This window comes from Taudactylus pleione, unplaced genomic scaffold (genome assembly GCF_031769625.1).
Source record: "Taudactylus pleione unplaced genomic scaffold, aTauple2 ptg000611l, whole genome shotgun sequence".
NCBI lineage: Eukaryota > Metazoa > Chordata > Amphibia > Anura > Myobatrachidae > Taudactylus > Taudactylus pleione.
Window position 1 is genome coordinate 525,918 of NW_028285013.1, and position 14,998 is coordinate 540,915.

Genomic DNA, 14,998 nt, shown 5'->3' on the forward strand with positions numbered 1-14,998 from the left:
GTCAATAGTTATCAATCATGCACAAAAGATACTTAGGTAGCTAATAAAAGTAAAATATCAACTGGACTGTACGTTGTATCTGGGCCTGGTAATAACAACGGGCACTTGCTGAGGTGTTCTTCAGAGCTAGAGTCGCCTGAGGTTGAAAACAAGAGGGGGGCATACTGACCTGATAATCGCTAATAGCCGCTTTTGTAAAGAAGTCAGTGGGGATGACCTGATCATTGTGCGCCCGGTGTCTGGAAGTGGAGCGCCGGCTGTAACAGGCTATGTGTATGTTCCCAGACTGGGACTGCCTGGGGTGAGTGCGGGTAACTACTCAAAACTACCGTCATCCAGTTCCCAGCATGAAATCTGCACCTAGTAATATTGGTCCCTTCCTAATTTTACAGGCTATGAATCCTGTCTTATTTAGGATAAATGTATCAGCTTTTTTATGGGTTTGTCAGCGGTTTCACTTTTCCCATCCAAACCTCTGACTCCAGCAGATTGAGGTGATCTGTGGTGTTTTCTAACCGGCTACAAAAAAATCTACTGCATAGTAACTTTCCTTATATATTCCTGATATTAGTGACTTTATCCCTGACATAATGTATCTATGGGATTCAAATGGTTTAGTAACATAGAATAAATATGGAAATCTAGCATATGAGATATCTAGAAAATCAAAATAATTTTCCATTTAAAAACATTGATTCAAAGCTTCATTTAGTAGAATTCATAATATTTCTTTGAATTGTGGAGTTGGTTTGGTTATAAATGTCTCGTTATCGGAGAGGTCCAGACGCATCTACACGTTTCATTTAAGGCAGCATATAAAGATCTATAACAGTATATTTATACACAGGCTGCCAGCACTATGCCCTCCCCATCCCCATGTTTCTCCTCTACCTCCCTCATTCTCTCCTCCCACCATGTTATATCCATACTCTCTACTATGGATAGACTGTAGGCACCGCTGCTGTAAGTAAATGCTCTGATTAGTGACAACAGCATTGTTATTCTAACATCAGCATCATCTGTCACCACAGAATTTCCATCTTATTTCCATACACAGTCTCTGGGGTATTTCCTGTCACATCTCACCTGTCACTCTCTATATATATCTCATTGTACAGGAGACGTCTTATAGTGTCTATCTGACAGCCCAGATACAGCAAGATGGTGTCTCACAGTTACCTGCTGGCTGTGATAGTCATTTATATTCAGGGTGAGAGATTGGGGACATTACATGGTGCTGTGTAGGGGAATCTATACATGTAACATAAATAATCAGAGCAGGATTTATATGACTATATACAGACATGTATCAGTAATGACTGTGTCTCCTCTAATCCTCAGGGTCCTGTGGGGAGATTGTGATGACTCAGACCCCAGGTTATATCTCTGTGTCACCAGGAGGTACAGTCACCATCTCATGTACAGCGGCTACTACTTACACTGGTACCAACAGAAATCAGGACAATCTCCAAAGCTTCTTATCTATGGTACAAGTAGCCGATATACAGGAGTCCCAGACAGGTTTAGTGGATCTGGATCTGGAACTTCATATAAACTAACAATTAGTGGAGTGAGTGCAGAAGATGAGGCAGAGTATTACTGTCAGTTTGGTTATTATCTCCTTTTCACACAGTGATACAGAGCTGTACAAAAACCTCCTTCCTCTTTCTGTAAGAAATGTGTCAGACATGGAGAATAATCTGTCTGCTAATAACAATCTCATGTAACCACATAACAGGGTGACTGATATAAGACTGTGAAGAATATTTATTTAATATTTTTTTATGAAAATCCCTTGAAAGGTTATCATACAATTTCTGCATTCCTTATTGGGGGTATGTACAGTATATGACAGTAATAAAAGGCTGCATTAAATTGCGGAGATTTCTATAGGGACTAAAATGTGGCCACATATATGAAGCTCTACAGTTCTTTGGAGTTTGTCTCCTGATAACTAATGTCACCTCTTGATGGTATAGTATTAGCCATTATTCGAGGGCTCATTGAAAAGTTATGAGACTGTCTCTGTTTTTCTATCCCATAGCTATACATAGGTTAGACTGTCATAGTCTTCCTTGTTTGGTCACTGCGAGTGTAAGATCTTTAAACATTTAGTTATAGCGGATGAGGAAGACGTGTCTGTGAGATTACGTTAGAGATGTATTATTGAGTTTTGTGTTGATCTTGGAAAAAGTGGAAATGAAACTCATTAAATGTTACGGCAAGCGTACGAGATATGTCTATTAAATAACGAGACTGATTAAATAACTCATCTTTATTGGTATTACAAATTTAATGTTTGTTCCCTTCAATATACTCCCCATTTGCACGAATACATCGCTATAGTCTTGTTTTCCACTGGTCGAAGATATGGAGCAAATCAATTTCTGTTAGTTGTTTCAACATATCTGCCATTTTCTTCTTTACAGCATCAACTGATTCAAAATGTGTCCCTTTAAGCACTGATTTAACTTTTGGGAAAAGATAAAAGTCGCAACTTGATATCGAAAAAAACAATGAGCATTGCTTTGAATTTTAACCTGCTTCGACAAGCTTTTGTCATTCTTGGTGATGACGGTATTTTCCACTGCATTGACTGTCTTTTGGTTTCAGGATCGTACTGGAAGATCAAGGTCTCATCACAAGTGATTACTTTATGAAACAGGTTTGGATCTGCTTCAAGTTGCTGCAGAACGTCAACACAACATTCCTTGCGATGTTCTTTTTGACACGCTGTTCAACTTTTAAACATAGCATTTTTTCAGCACTCTACAGAAAACACAACCAATTAAATGGCGACTCACAATCAACTGAACTTCATAGAGTGTTGCTGCTTGTCATGGAGGTTCAGACAAGTTCAATGTTACTACGTATGCAGCTAGAACCGATTCTGACTGCTTCGTTTACTAGGTGGAATCACAGTCTCGTTATTTTATAGACATACTGTACCTCTTACGGTGGAGCAACAATTAGCCGTGCTGCAGTATTTTGGCGGTGGAAGCAGAAGGTAATACCCGTGTGACTGACAAAGCAGATTCTGGGAGATCATCCACCACGGTTACAGATTTCAATATTGCCAAAGCTGCTGAGATGTTACAAAATGACAGAAGGTTAACTTTATGCGAGCTTTCATCACACGTCACAATCAATGTCAGGAAATCGCGTATCATCTCCGACATTCCAACTGTGTTACTGAGCGATTAAACTTATCGTTACATCTGCTCTTCTATGAGATTTCTGGGTACCCATCTGGCACACAGCTGATGTATTTTCAGTTACTTTGTCACAATATGCTGAATCCGTTCGAATGAGATGCCAAGTGAAGCCGAAAGCTCAGGGAAAGATAATCTTCTGTCATTCTGCAATATCTCCGCAGCTTCGGCAATGCTGACACCTGTAACCGCGGTGAATGGTCTCCCAGAACAGTCAGTCACTCACGTTTTACCTTCTTTGAAGTAGGGATGTGCAGGCTCGGATAGGTTCGAGTTTGCACGTGGAGTTCGGATTTTTCCCTCCAAAAAAACGGAACTCAGAACGAGGCAAAACGTCATCTTACATGGACGAACATCATCATTCCTGGACAAAAGACAAGGAATGATGATGTTCGTCCATGTAAGATGACGTTTTGCCTCGTTCTGAGTTCCGTTTTTTTGGAGGGAAAAATCCGAACTCCACGTGCAAACTCGAACCAATCCGAGCCTGCACATCCCTACTTTGAAGTGCTTCCACCACTGAAATACTGCAGCACAGCTAATTGTTTCTACACAGTAATTAAATTTTTTTTTTTTAAATGGCTAAAATTACGTGATTTTTGCAATCCAAAACCTGATATTTTGATTTGAAAACCAAATTCCAAACCGCTGGAAGATCAGAGCCACGACTGGATTCACAGAATTCGGTTGGATTTGCATTTGTAGCTTTATGTAAAGTTCCTCAGCAACCATTGCATCCCATGTATAAGACAAATTGTCAGTGAGAGGATCCTTGAGCCACTTATTTTTTCTACATATTTTGGAAAGTCACTTGGTACCTTTGATACATTGTTGAAATTCTGTACTGAAGATGTATAGTTTCTCTACCCAGCATGTACATACCTAATGGTATATTTACTGTACTAAAGTGAGAGCTTTTAGATATGGGGATGTTGCCCATAGTAACCAATCAGATTCTATTTAACATTTAACTAGCACCTTATAGAATAGCTAGATTCTGATTGGTTGCTATAGGCAACATCTCCACTTCTAAAAACTCTCACTTTCGTAAATATACCCCCTAGTGTATGTCCAGCAGAATGTACCGTATATACTCGAGTATAAGCCGAGTTTTTCAGCACAAAAAATGTGCTGAAAAAGTACCCCCTCGGCTTATACTCGAGTCAAGTGTAGCGCTGACCGGACGGAGTTCGGTCAGCGCTACACAGCACAAACACACAGCCGCCGGAGCCGGCAGCTGCGTGTTTGGTGTAATCAGCAGCCGCTGAGAGTCTGTCAGACTCTCAGCGGCTGCTGCTGCTCCCACTGCGGGAGCCATCTTCCGGCTCCCGCAGTGGGTGATGGGAGACACGTCGTCATGCCGACATCTCTCCCATGCAAAGCGGCCGGAGGAGCGGACAGCGGCAGGACCAGGAGCGGGAGTTTAAGGTAAGTGTTTATTTATTTTTTATTCTTTTCACGTCTCTCTCTACTAGGGGGGGGCTACAGGGGGCACTACCAGGGGGCGATGACTACAGGGGGCACTACCAGGGGGCATTATCAGGGGGCACTACCAGGGGGCGATTACTATAGGGGGCGCTACCAAGGGGCATTATCAGGGGGCGATTACTACAGGGGGCACTAAAAGGGGGGATTACCACAGGGGGAACTACAAGGGGGGGATTACTACAGGGGGCACTACCAGGGGGGATTACTACAGGGGGGGATTACTACAGGGGGCACTAAAAGTGGGGATTACTACAGGGGGCACTAAAAGGGGGGATTACCACTGGGGGAACTACCAGGGGAGGATTACTACAGGGGGCACTACCAGTGGGGGATTACTACAGGGGGCACTAAAAGGGGGGATTACTACTGGGGGTACTACCAGGGGGGGATTACTACTGGAGGCACTGAAAGGGGGGATTACCACTGGGGGCACTACCAGGAGGGATTACTACTGGGGGCACAACCAGGGGGAATTACTACTGGGGGCACTACCAGCTACTGCCATTTCCCACACTAGGCTTATACTCGAGTCAGTAAGTTTTCCCAGTTTTTTGGGGTAAAAGTAGGTACCTCGGCTTATATTCGGGTCGACTTATACTCGACTATATATGGTAATCATAGACCCAAATCACTGACACATTTTCGAAGTACAGCTTGATTATTGGGAAAGCAGATCAGAAACTACTTTATGTGGATCCCTCTAACACCATGTGTGGCAGTAAGGAGTTACACAAGTTAGTAATACATCTCTATGTTTACACTCTCTTTAGCCCTGGTTAGTGCTTGTGTGTAAACATAGGTGACCATTATGATCCTTCCCCAGGGCTGGTGCTTCCAATAGACAGCATTAAGCAGCTGCCTAAGGGTGACAGGATTTGAGGGGGTGACCAGCTGAGATTGCCCTGGCTACTGGCACCGAGATGTTACTCCTAGCCTGTCTAAGCTTAAGTTCTCTTTGTTGATAATTGTTGCATATAATGTACATTATTAGCTAATATGTAATTACTCCATTTTTCTTATTTTTTTATTTGCAATGTACGTATTGGTTTTTAATACATTTGAAACATTGGAATATATATATAAGATCCGGCACTCACTGGTACGAGTGGTAACTGGACTGGGTGCCCTCCTCACTGTAACCTCCGATGCAAAGGTACACTGTCACATAGTCAAACAAATGGCGGCACTCCAGATAAAAAATGTTAAGTACACAGCTGTGTTCAGCACAACTATGTGTACTTAGCATTTTGTTATCCGGAGCGCCGCAGTTTGACTATATATATATATATATATATATATATATATTATATATAGTGACGTCACTCAGCTGTCCCAAGACCATGACAACACCTAAACAACATCAAAACATCATAAATCAACCTGTAATAGACCACAATCACACAATCTGAATGTGCACACACTATACATCATGCCACAACATGAGTAGTGAGTAACAGAAACACATATATATAACATAAATACATATATATAAGAATACATTAATAAAGTGCATAACAAAACATACTTGTGTAACAGACATCTGGTAGACTATCAAATCTAAACCCAGTAAAGTGCTTTTGTGCAACAAACCCCTAGGACAGTGGTTCCCAAACGTTTTTGAATCACGGCACCCTAGAGTATCGGCATTGTTTTCATGGGACCCCTAAGCCAAAAGTTTGTTATTGAGAAATTGAGAAAAAATTTAGTAAAGTAGTAAAGTGAAATAAATTGTGCTTACCTGTCATCCTTAGGTTCAGTTATATGTAGTGGCGTAAATTCAACCCAGACGCCTGGAGGCAAGTTATAATTTGGTGCCCCCCCGTAAGACAGATAAATATGGGTGTGGGGGGCGGCAGACATGACACACTGACAAAAGAAGCTGCTGAGGAGCAACACCAATGAGTATGGACAGGCTATAGATAGACGAAGGCAGCATCTGATGATCTGTCATGGAGCTCTCCACTAGTATATGGTGGCTTCTCAGATGCCAGGAAGAGGTGCCATGTATTGGGCGGCCGTGACGGTACACGCTGGGTACATAGTTACAGCACTAAGTGGGGTGAATATATTGATGGGCAATGGAGGAGGTGCCCCGTCAGCGCTGGAGCCCGGCGGCAGGCGCCTCCATTGTCTCCCATAGTTCTGCCCCTGGTTATATGGTGATGGACAGGTTTGCACTTCTGTTTGTCCACATATTTACATTAAGAATTTGATTTGGTGTTGGACCACCATCCGGAGCCACTACTGCAAGTGTCCCGAGGCACCCCAGGGTGCCACGGCACACGGTTTGGGAACCACTGCCCTAGGAGAAATCATACAAAACATGTTAGATACCATATAAAATCTACAACTAAATTACATGATGCTGAAAAATCTCAAAAAGAGAACAATACCACCATCTAGTGCTCCGATGGCCACATAATCCCTGCATTTATTCTTAATGGAGGATGAAATTTGAATAGAATTGAGGAAAGGTAAGATTGCTGGTTTTCTGTTGTGTGTGGGTGTTGATGACAGCCTTGTTGCTGGGTTAAACTGTTTGTGTCAGATTGAGTGGATTATCCTATAGGATTGTTAGTAGGTGGAGCTAGGTTTTGTCTATTTAAAGGGCTGCCAGAACTTAGCTCAGTCTCTTTAGTTGATCTTCTTACACAAGCTAAGTATCTGGGTTGCTAGTCTGCTCTTTTTTGCACATTGCCAGCACTCGATTGCATCTTTCCTCTTTCCATTCATAATGTCACGGCCCCGCCGCTCCGCTCCCCCCCCCAGCCGGCTGGCTGATTTTGCCTGCCCCATTCGCTCCGCTCCCGCCCGTGGTCCATCCCCAATTCCTCAGCCTGCCCTTTTACTTTTGTCTCCGGGTGGATCCATCATCCCCCCCGGCAGTCCCCCAGCACACACAGGCACTCCCTCTTTGGCCGCGCCCCCTCCCTTGCTTTTGCAGCCCTCCACATGGCTGGCTTCCCCAGTACCTCTCCCTCCCCTGACTGCATCAGGTTCGGGCCTCATGGCGGAGCGACCTCCTTCCGCGACCGACAGCATCCCCACTCCATCGCCGGGCACATCTTCCGGTGCCTCTGGTCCCGCGCCGCTATCAGGTTTGCCCAGCATAGTCAGCCTTTCTCCCCCTCCTAGCACTCCCCTCTTACCTGTTCCGGCGGGGGCTCCTTCCGCGAGTCACCCGTCGGCGACAGGTCCCTACGCGGCAGCCGGGCACATAGCTGGTCCTTCCGCATGGCCTTATGCGGGCCTGGGAGGTGGGCTTGTTTCCCCGCTTACCTCCTCCTCTGCCTCTTTAGCACAGGGTGGTCCTGTCGGCCTGGCTCACGCGGCGGGTCCGGCGGCCATCTTACAGCCGGGCGCCATTTTGGGGATGAGCTCCCCTTATTTTGCCGGCACGGCCAGTCAGCTGCATAGCAGCATAGCGCCACGCTTACCAGCTCCCAGCTGGTTCCCCACTCATGGTGGGGTGGTACCCATTAGTGTGGTATCGCAGGCGGCTTATCAGCCCCCGTGGTTCATGCCAGCAGGTAGTCAGGCAGCAGCGAGCGCATCACCAATGCCCCTTTCCATGGCTGGTCCTAATTGGAGCCAAGCGTCATGGAGTTCAGGTGTTGCCCCACCTGTTTTATCCTCCCCTGCAGTGGCCCCTTCCTCTTCTTTGTACGGGCCACATTTTACAGCACCCCCCATCTACTACCCTTCAGCTTTAACACAGCAGCAATTATATTACCCTTATGTACCGCCTTGGCAAGTTTACCCCTCTGCCCCGTCCGCACCCCCTCTTCGGCCTGTGCTTTATCCTCCTATTTCCCATACGTTTCCTTTGAACCCCCTGTTGATAATAACAGTCAAGCATCTCCGGCCCGAGGTCCTCGCATTGCCCCTTCGGTGGTGGACCCGACTCCCGCGCCCACTATCGCTACCTTGTCCACGTTGCCGGTGCCTCACACATCTCTTTCAGTTTCAGGTGCAGATGCGGTTAGCGGGCAAGTTACCGCGGTGGCTGTAATGCCTTCGTTGTCTGAAACGGCACAAGACCCTTCTACCACGGTGACCGGGACAGGTGCGGAAGCAAGAGATAAAGTGGGCAAAGAAGTTCCGGGCCCATCAGGTTCTGGTGAGCATGAAAATGACATGTCTTCTACCGATTCTTCCTCTTCCTCTTCACACTCTTCTGGATCCCCTGCACGCCCCCGCAAAATTGCGCGAATGGTAGCGCGGCGTCTAGCAAAAAAGTCTAGTAACAATACTAGGAAGGATGATGAAATAGGGGCAATAGCGCAAGAAGCAGGCGCAGACACGGTTCACTGTGCTAATACGGCGGTGCTTAGGGGCTTGCGTAAAAGTGTTAGAAGCAGAATACGCAGGGGAAAATTTGTGGACCTTTTTTCGCTCACAGATGATATGAAAAAGGGATTCACACAGGCGAAGAAGTCGGGCGGCATTGGTGAAGATGCCTTTTGCAGCTTCAACACATGGTTGAAGGGAATGCTCATTTTCGCGACATGTTATTTGGAGACCAGGGCAGACCAACATGTTAACATTATAAGATATTTATTTTTGGTACTCGACATGTTCGTCAGGTCTCGTAATCTAGCATGGCGCGAATATGACTCTCAATTTCGGAAGAAGCATGACGGTGCTCTCCTCATTCCATTTGGGGTTAAAGACATAGAGGTTTGGCTGGAGGTGTCGCAGCAGCATCGGCCCCCCTTGGATGGTGCTCCCCCTCGTAAGAATCTCGGAAACCACAGACAGGGGACGGCGGGAGGGGGGAGAGGTAAATGTTTTGCCTATAATGACTCCAAGTGTACGCGGGGTGCTGGCTGTCGTTTTCGCCACTCCTGTCGTCTCTGCGGGGGGGAGCGTCCAGCCAAGGATTGTCGACGGGGTTCAGGAAGTGCGTCACAGGATAGAGGAGAGAGTCACAAAGGAAATGGTTAAAGCCTTTTCTCCAGTATGCTTAGATTCTCTTACCAGATGGTTACAGTTATATCCTAGTAGAGAGGATGCTTTGTTTTTGTTAGAAGGTTTCACAGTTGGTTTTCGTTTACCTATAATGGGGCCTTTGCGGATAAGGGCGTCACAGAATTTGCGTTCCGCCAGGGACTTCCCAGGGGAATTGAGGAATAAAGTGAGTGCGGAGGTTTTGCTGGGGAGGATGGAAGGTCCCTTTCCCTGTCCTCCTTTGCATAACCTCTGTATATCCCCGGTGGGGGTGGTTCCTAAGAAAGTGCCGGGTAAGTTCCGCTTGATTCAACATCTCTCCCATCCTCGGGGCGGTTCCGTGAATGATGCGATACCTGGGAACTATTGTAGGGTAGTGTATCAATCTTTTGATGGTACTTTAGACTTAGTTCGCAGTTTTGGTAGTGGCGCCTTAATGGCAAAGCTAGACATAGAGGCTGCATTTTGTTTGTTACCGATGCATCCGGAGGCCATGCAATTCATGGGTTTTAAATTGGATTCGGGTTATTTTGTAGACAAGTGTTTGCCCATGGGTTGCACGGTTTCCTGTGCCTATTTTGAGAAATTCAGCTCTTTTCTTCAATGGTGTCTGCATGCCGGTACAGGTCAGATGGGTATAGCGCACTATTTGGATGATTTTCTCTTTATAGGCCCAGGAAAGAGCGAAGTTTGTGCTGATCTTCTCTTTTCAGCGCAGGCTTTGTTAAAAGTGTTGGGTGTCCCCATTGCCCATGACAAGACGGAGGGTCCGGTGACGTGTTTGTCGTACTTAGGCATAGAGATAGACACGACAGCGGGTTGTTGCAGGCTACCTAAAGATAAAGTGGAGAAGCTGCAGGAACTAATTGAGTCGTGTTTAGCAGCAGAATCAGTTAGATTACGCAGGGTTCAGTCGCTCCTGGGTTCCTTAAACTTTGCCTGTCGGATCATTCCCATGGGTAGAGTTTTCTGCAGAAAATTGGAGAGGGCCACAGTCGGTGCGACGCAGCCGCATCAGTATATTCGCCTGTCGGGAGAGATTAAAGAGGATCTTAGGAATTGGAAGCGTTTTTTGTTGAGTTTCAATGGTGAACGCATTTGGCCTTCGCCCCCATTGGCGAATAGCATGCTTCAACTTTTTACTGATGCGGCTGGGTAGTCTGGTTTTGGGGCCTTTTTCAATGGGGAGTGGTGTGCTGCTCCATGGCCTCTTGATTGGCACAGGGAGGGGCTGACGAATAACATGTTGTTGTTGGAGCTGTTCCCAATTGTCGTAGCGGTGGAACTCTGGTCGGTATGACTGAGTAACTGCCAAGTAGTATTTTGGTGTGACAATCTGGGAGTGGTTCACGCCATCAACAACCAACGTTCGTCCTCACCTTTTGTTTTACGTTTACTTCGGCATTTAGTTTTGCGCTGCCTCGAGGGTAATATAAGGTTTCGAGCTAGACATGTACCGGGTGTCTGTAACGAAATTGCTGATGCTTTGTCTCGCTTTCAGTTTGCGCGCTTTAAAGCCCTTGTCCCGTCGGCTTCTGACGTTGGGTTGGTGTGCCCCCCTTTTGTGTGGCAGATCATCAGGCCGGCTTAGAAGGTTTGGCGTTACAATCGCTTGCCCCGTCGACTCTCATGGCTTATTCGGCCGCTTGGCGGGATTGGTGCACTCATGGTGCACTCCTTGAGAAGGAGGGTAAGTCGGCAGATGAGTTGATTTCTTCCTTTGTTTGGGAAAGATATCAACAGGGTAGGTCCAGGGCCTCCATGGGATCCGCGCTTGCAGGGATTTCTTTTTTTTGTAAGCTGAAGGGTTTGCATGACCCCACCAAGTCTTTTGTGTTAACAAAGTCCATGAAAGGTTGGGCTAAGGTTTTCCCCATTCGTTCGGATTCACGTCGGCCCGTGGACCTACAGTTGTTGGCAAATTTGTTATCAGTAATGGGGAGGGTGGCCTCTGATAATTTTGAGGCTTGTCTTTTCCGTATTACATTTGCAACAGCATTTTTTGGTGCATTTAGAGTTAGTGAGCTGGTAGCTTCCAGCAAGGCGTCCAATTCCTCAGGACTTTTGTTGAGCGATATCGTTTTTAGAGATTCGTCGGTGCTTTGTCGACTTCGTTTCTCTAAAACCGATCAAACAGGCAGGGGCAAGTGGGTTACTTTACCACAACAGCAGGACCAGAATATTTGTCCGGTACACTTAGCGGCAGATTACATGCGCCCTTCGGGGGGAGCGCAATGGTTGCTACATGCGGATAATTCGCCCCTTATGAAATACCAGTTCGCAGCAGTATTTAGGAAAGGCTTGCTTGAATTAGGGGCAGATCCGTCAGAATATGGTACTCATTCCTTCCGAATTGGGGCTGCTACTAGCGCGGCTCTCGCTGGAGCTTCCGCAGACTCCATTCAGCAAGTAGTGCGTTGGAAGTCGGCTGCTTTTAAGAAGTATGTGCGCTGCGACAAGTTGTAGATGCGCTCCTGGCGTCAACCCGAAAGCGTTGCTTACCCGCCAATTGTTCAACGGCTAGCGTTGAGCAATTGGGGGTGTGAAGGGATTTTTTCATTTTTCCTCCTGTTAGCCATGATTTGGCCCATATTTGGTTCACGGGAAGGTTTTTTGGGTTTTCTTCTTCACTCGGGTTCCAGTTTCCCCACATTTGCATCTCTGCTAGTTAGTTGCCATGTGTTGTTAAAGTTGTGTTTGTGTTTTTGGGTATGGTGCGGTTGTTAAGGTTAGGGTTTTTCTCTTTTTCCACAGATTTGGCAAATGAAGATGTGACAGTGTGGCTAGTGGGCCATTCTTATATTTTTTGGGCGGAAAAACATGTCTTGTCACAGGGTCAGAACTTGTGGGCGAGTGGTGTTAGCGTTCGCTGGATTGGTGTGAGAGGTTTACGTGTGGAGTCGGTGCTAGGATTGATTGTTTCATCTGTTTCCAAATGGGGAACTCCCAAATTCTTGGTGCTCCATGTTGGAGGGAATGATCTTGGTCAGTTGAAAGGAGTTGAATTGATTGTGAGGCTGCGTGAAGTTTTGGAAGAGATTCGTGTCAGATGGCCGACAATTCAGATTGTTTGGTCGGATATGATGCCGCGTTTGAATTGGAGAGGTGTGCGCAAGCATGGTGCGTTGGATAGGTCACGAAAGAAGGTGAATGTGGCAATTACGAGACATGTTGAGTCTCTGGGTGGAATGGCGATTAGACATGTTTTTCTGGTCGGAGAGCTTGGGAAGTTTTTTCGGCATGATGGGGTACATCTTAATGCTGTGGGCACAGCTTTGTTTATTAAGGACTTGTTCTCGTTCCTGGGTTAGGTTTTTGGGTGGCGGGCCAGTCTCTTTTAGGGCCTTGCTTTGGCGGGAGTACGCTGCAACTCAGTGGCTTTAGAGGGCGTAAGACAACTTTGTGGGGGCAGTGACCCTCGTTGCCCCTGGCGAATTTGTCCTGCTCTGTGCGGGGGACCTGGGTGCTAGCTGTACGGTAGCACCTCGGATTGGCCCTAGAGGGAAGTGAGACTCTCACATCGTTAGTACGTCTAGAGGGGGGACTTTTAAGTAGTCCTCCGAGTATTCTGATCAGCGTGAAAGCTAGAACTGAGTTTGAAGCGTCTCTTAGCCACCCTGGTTAGGTTGATTAATAATTTATAAATAAAAAGCTGTGACCTTTTTTAGCTAAGCTCTGGTGTCCGTGTCTTTATTTATTTATATATTGGTTAAGTAAGATATCAAGGTGTTAAGATATATTTGAAGCAGTAAAGCAATGCAGATCTTATGGAGGACGAAATTTGAATAGAATTGAGGAAAGGTAAGATTGCTGGTTTTCTGCTGGGTGTGGGTGTTGATGACAGCCTTGTTGCTGGGTTAAACTGTTTGTGTCGGATTGAGTGGATTATCCTATAGGATTGTTAGTAGGTGGAGCTAGGTTTTGTCTATTTAAGGGCTGCCAGAACTTAGCTCAGTCTCTTTAGTTGATCTTCTTACCCACCATCCCACCCACGTTTTAAGTTGTGTGTACTAACTTTTGCTTTCTACTTCAGGTGAGGCACAGCAAGGCGGGAGTACGCTGCAACTCAGTGGCTTTAGAGGGCATAAGACAACTTTGTGGGGGCACTGACCCTCGTTGCCCCTGGCGAATTTGTCCTGCTCTGTGTGGGGGACCCGGGTGCTGGCTGTACGGTAGCACCTCGGATTGGCCCTAGAGGGAAGTGAGACTCTCACATCGTTAGTACGTCTAGAGGGGGGACTTTTAAGTAGTCCTCCGAGTATTCTGATCAGCGTGAAAGCTAGAACTGAGTTTGCAGCGTCTCTTAGCCACCCTGGTTAGGTTGATTAATAATTTATAAATAAAAAGCTGTGACCTTTTTTAGCCAAGCTCTGGTGTCCGTGTCTTTATTTATTTATATATTGGTTAAGTAAGATATCAAGGTGTTAAGATATATTTGAAGCAGTAAACCAATGCAGATCTTAATGAAATTGATATGCCCAAGGGACTCATTAGGCCCCCAGAGGGCTATTGTCTCAAGACGGTGCATCCACCTGGATTCCAATTGTAGCAATTTCTTCACTCTGTCATCTCCCTGCATGGGTATATGCACGTCCTCAATTATTTTATATATCAAAGTAGCTATGTTATGGTGACATCACTAGTGCCCGACTGTATAGCTGCCCGATACTGTGCCATTCTAATTTTAATTGGCACTCTGTTTTCCTGACATAGTATAAGTTGCATGGGCAAAAAAATCACATAAATGACATGGTTGGAACTACATGTTAATGGCCATTTAATTAAAAACCTCTTGCCCAAATACGGTTACAAAATAGAGTCTCCAGTACTAAGATATGAACAAGTGGTGCACCCCAAACATTTGTAACAGCCATTTCTCCAGCTCAGGAAATTCTTAGTGGTGCTCTTAGAAAAACCAGTGCGATCAGTTTTTACCACTAAGGGACGTATTCAGTTATACACATAAACTGCCGTTTGGAGATAAGCTTTCACCGATTTGGACTTTTCGCCTGTTTTAAAAGTACAATATCTCCATATTCAATTCCCGGTGTTGTCACCTATGTATAGGCAGGCGAATTGGAAGTGCAAAATCTTTATTTTGGGGTGCAATTGTGGGGATTTGGATCAGAACCCTATGGATACCCATCCTAATGACTAATCTGTCAAAATAAATTATGAAGAACACCCAAAAAATGACATGTTAATTTTTGGGGCAAAAAAGAAAAGTGTTGGAAAATGGATAAAAAGTGGGGGGGCCGGGTACTTTGTGGGGCTAAAAGGATGGGACAGGTGTTTTGGGGATTGCACGAGGCTGCAGCAGGTGTATTTTAAAGATTTTTTAAATCTTC

At 45.8% G+C, this 14,998-nt stretch overlaps 1 protein-coding gene across 1 annotated transcript; it reads left to right on the forward strand.

Moving 5' to 3' along the window:
- Positions 1–8,300: 8,300 nt before the first annotated feature.
- LOC148480506 (uncharacterized) lies at positions 8,301–13,994 on the forward strand. Its single transcript, XM_088454299.1, is given in 2 exon segments — positions 8,301–9,527; positions 9,529–13,994. Coding segments are annotated over 2 exon segments (2,508 nt in total). The 3' UTR covers positions 10,810–13,994.
- Positions 13,995–14,998: the final 1,004 nt, after the last annotated feature.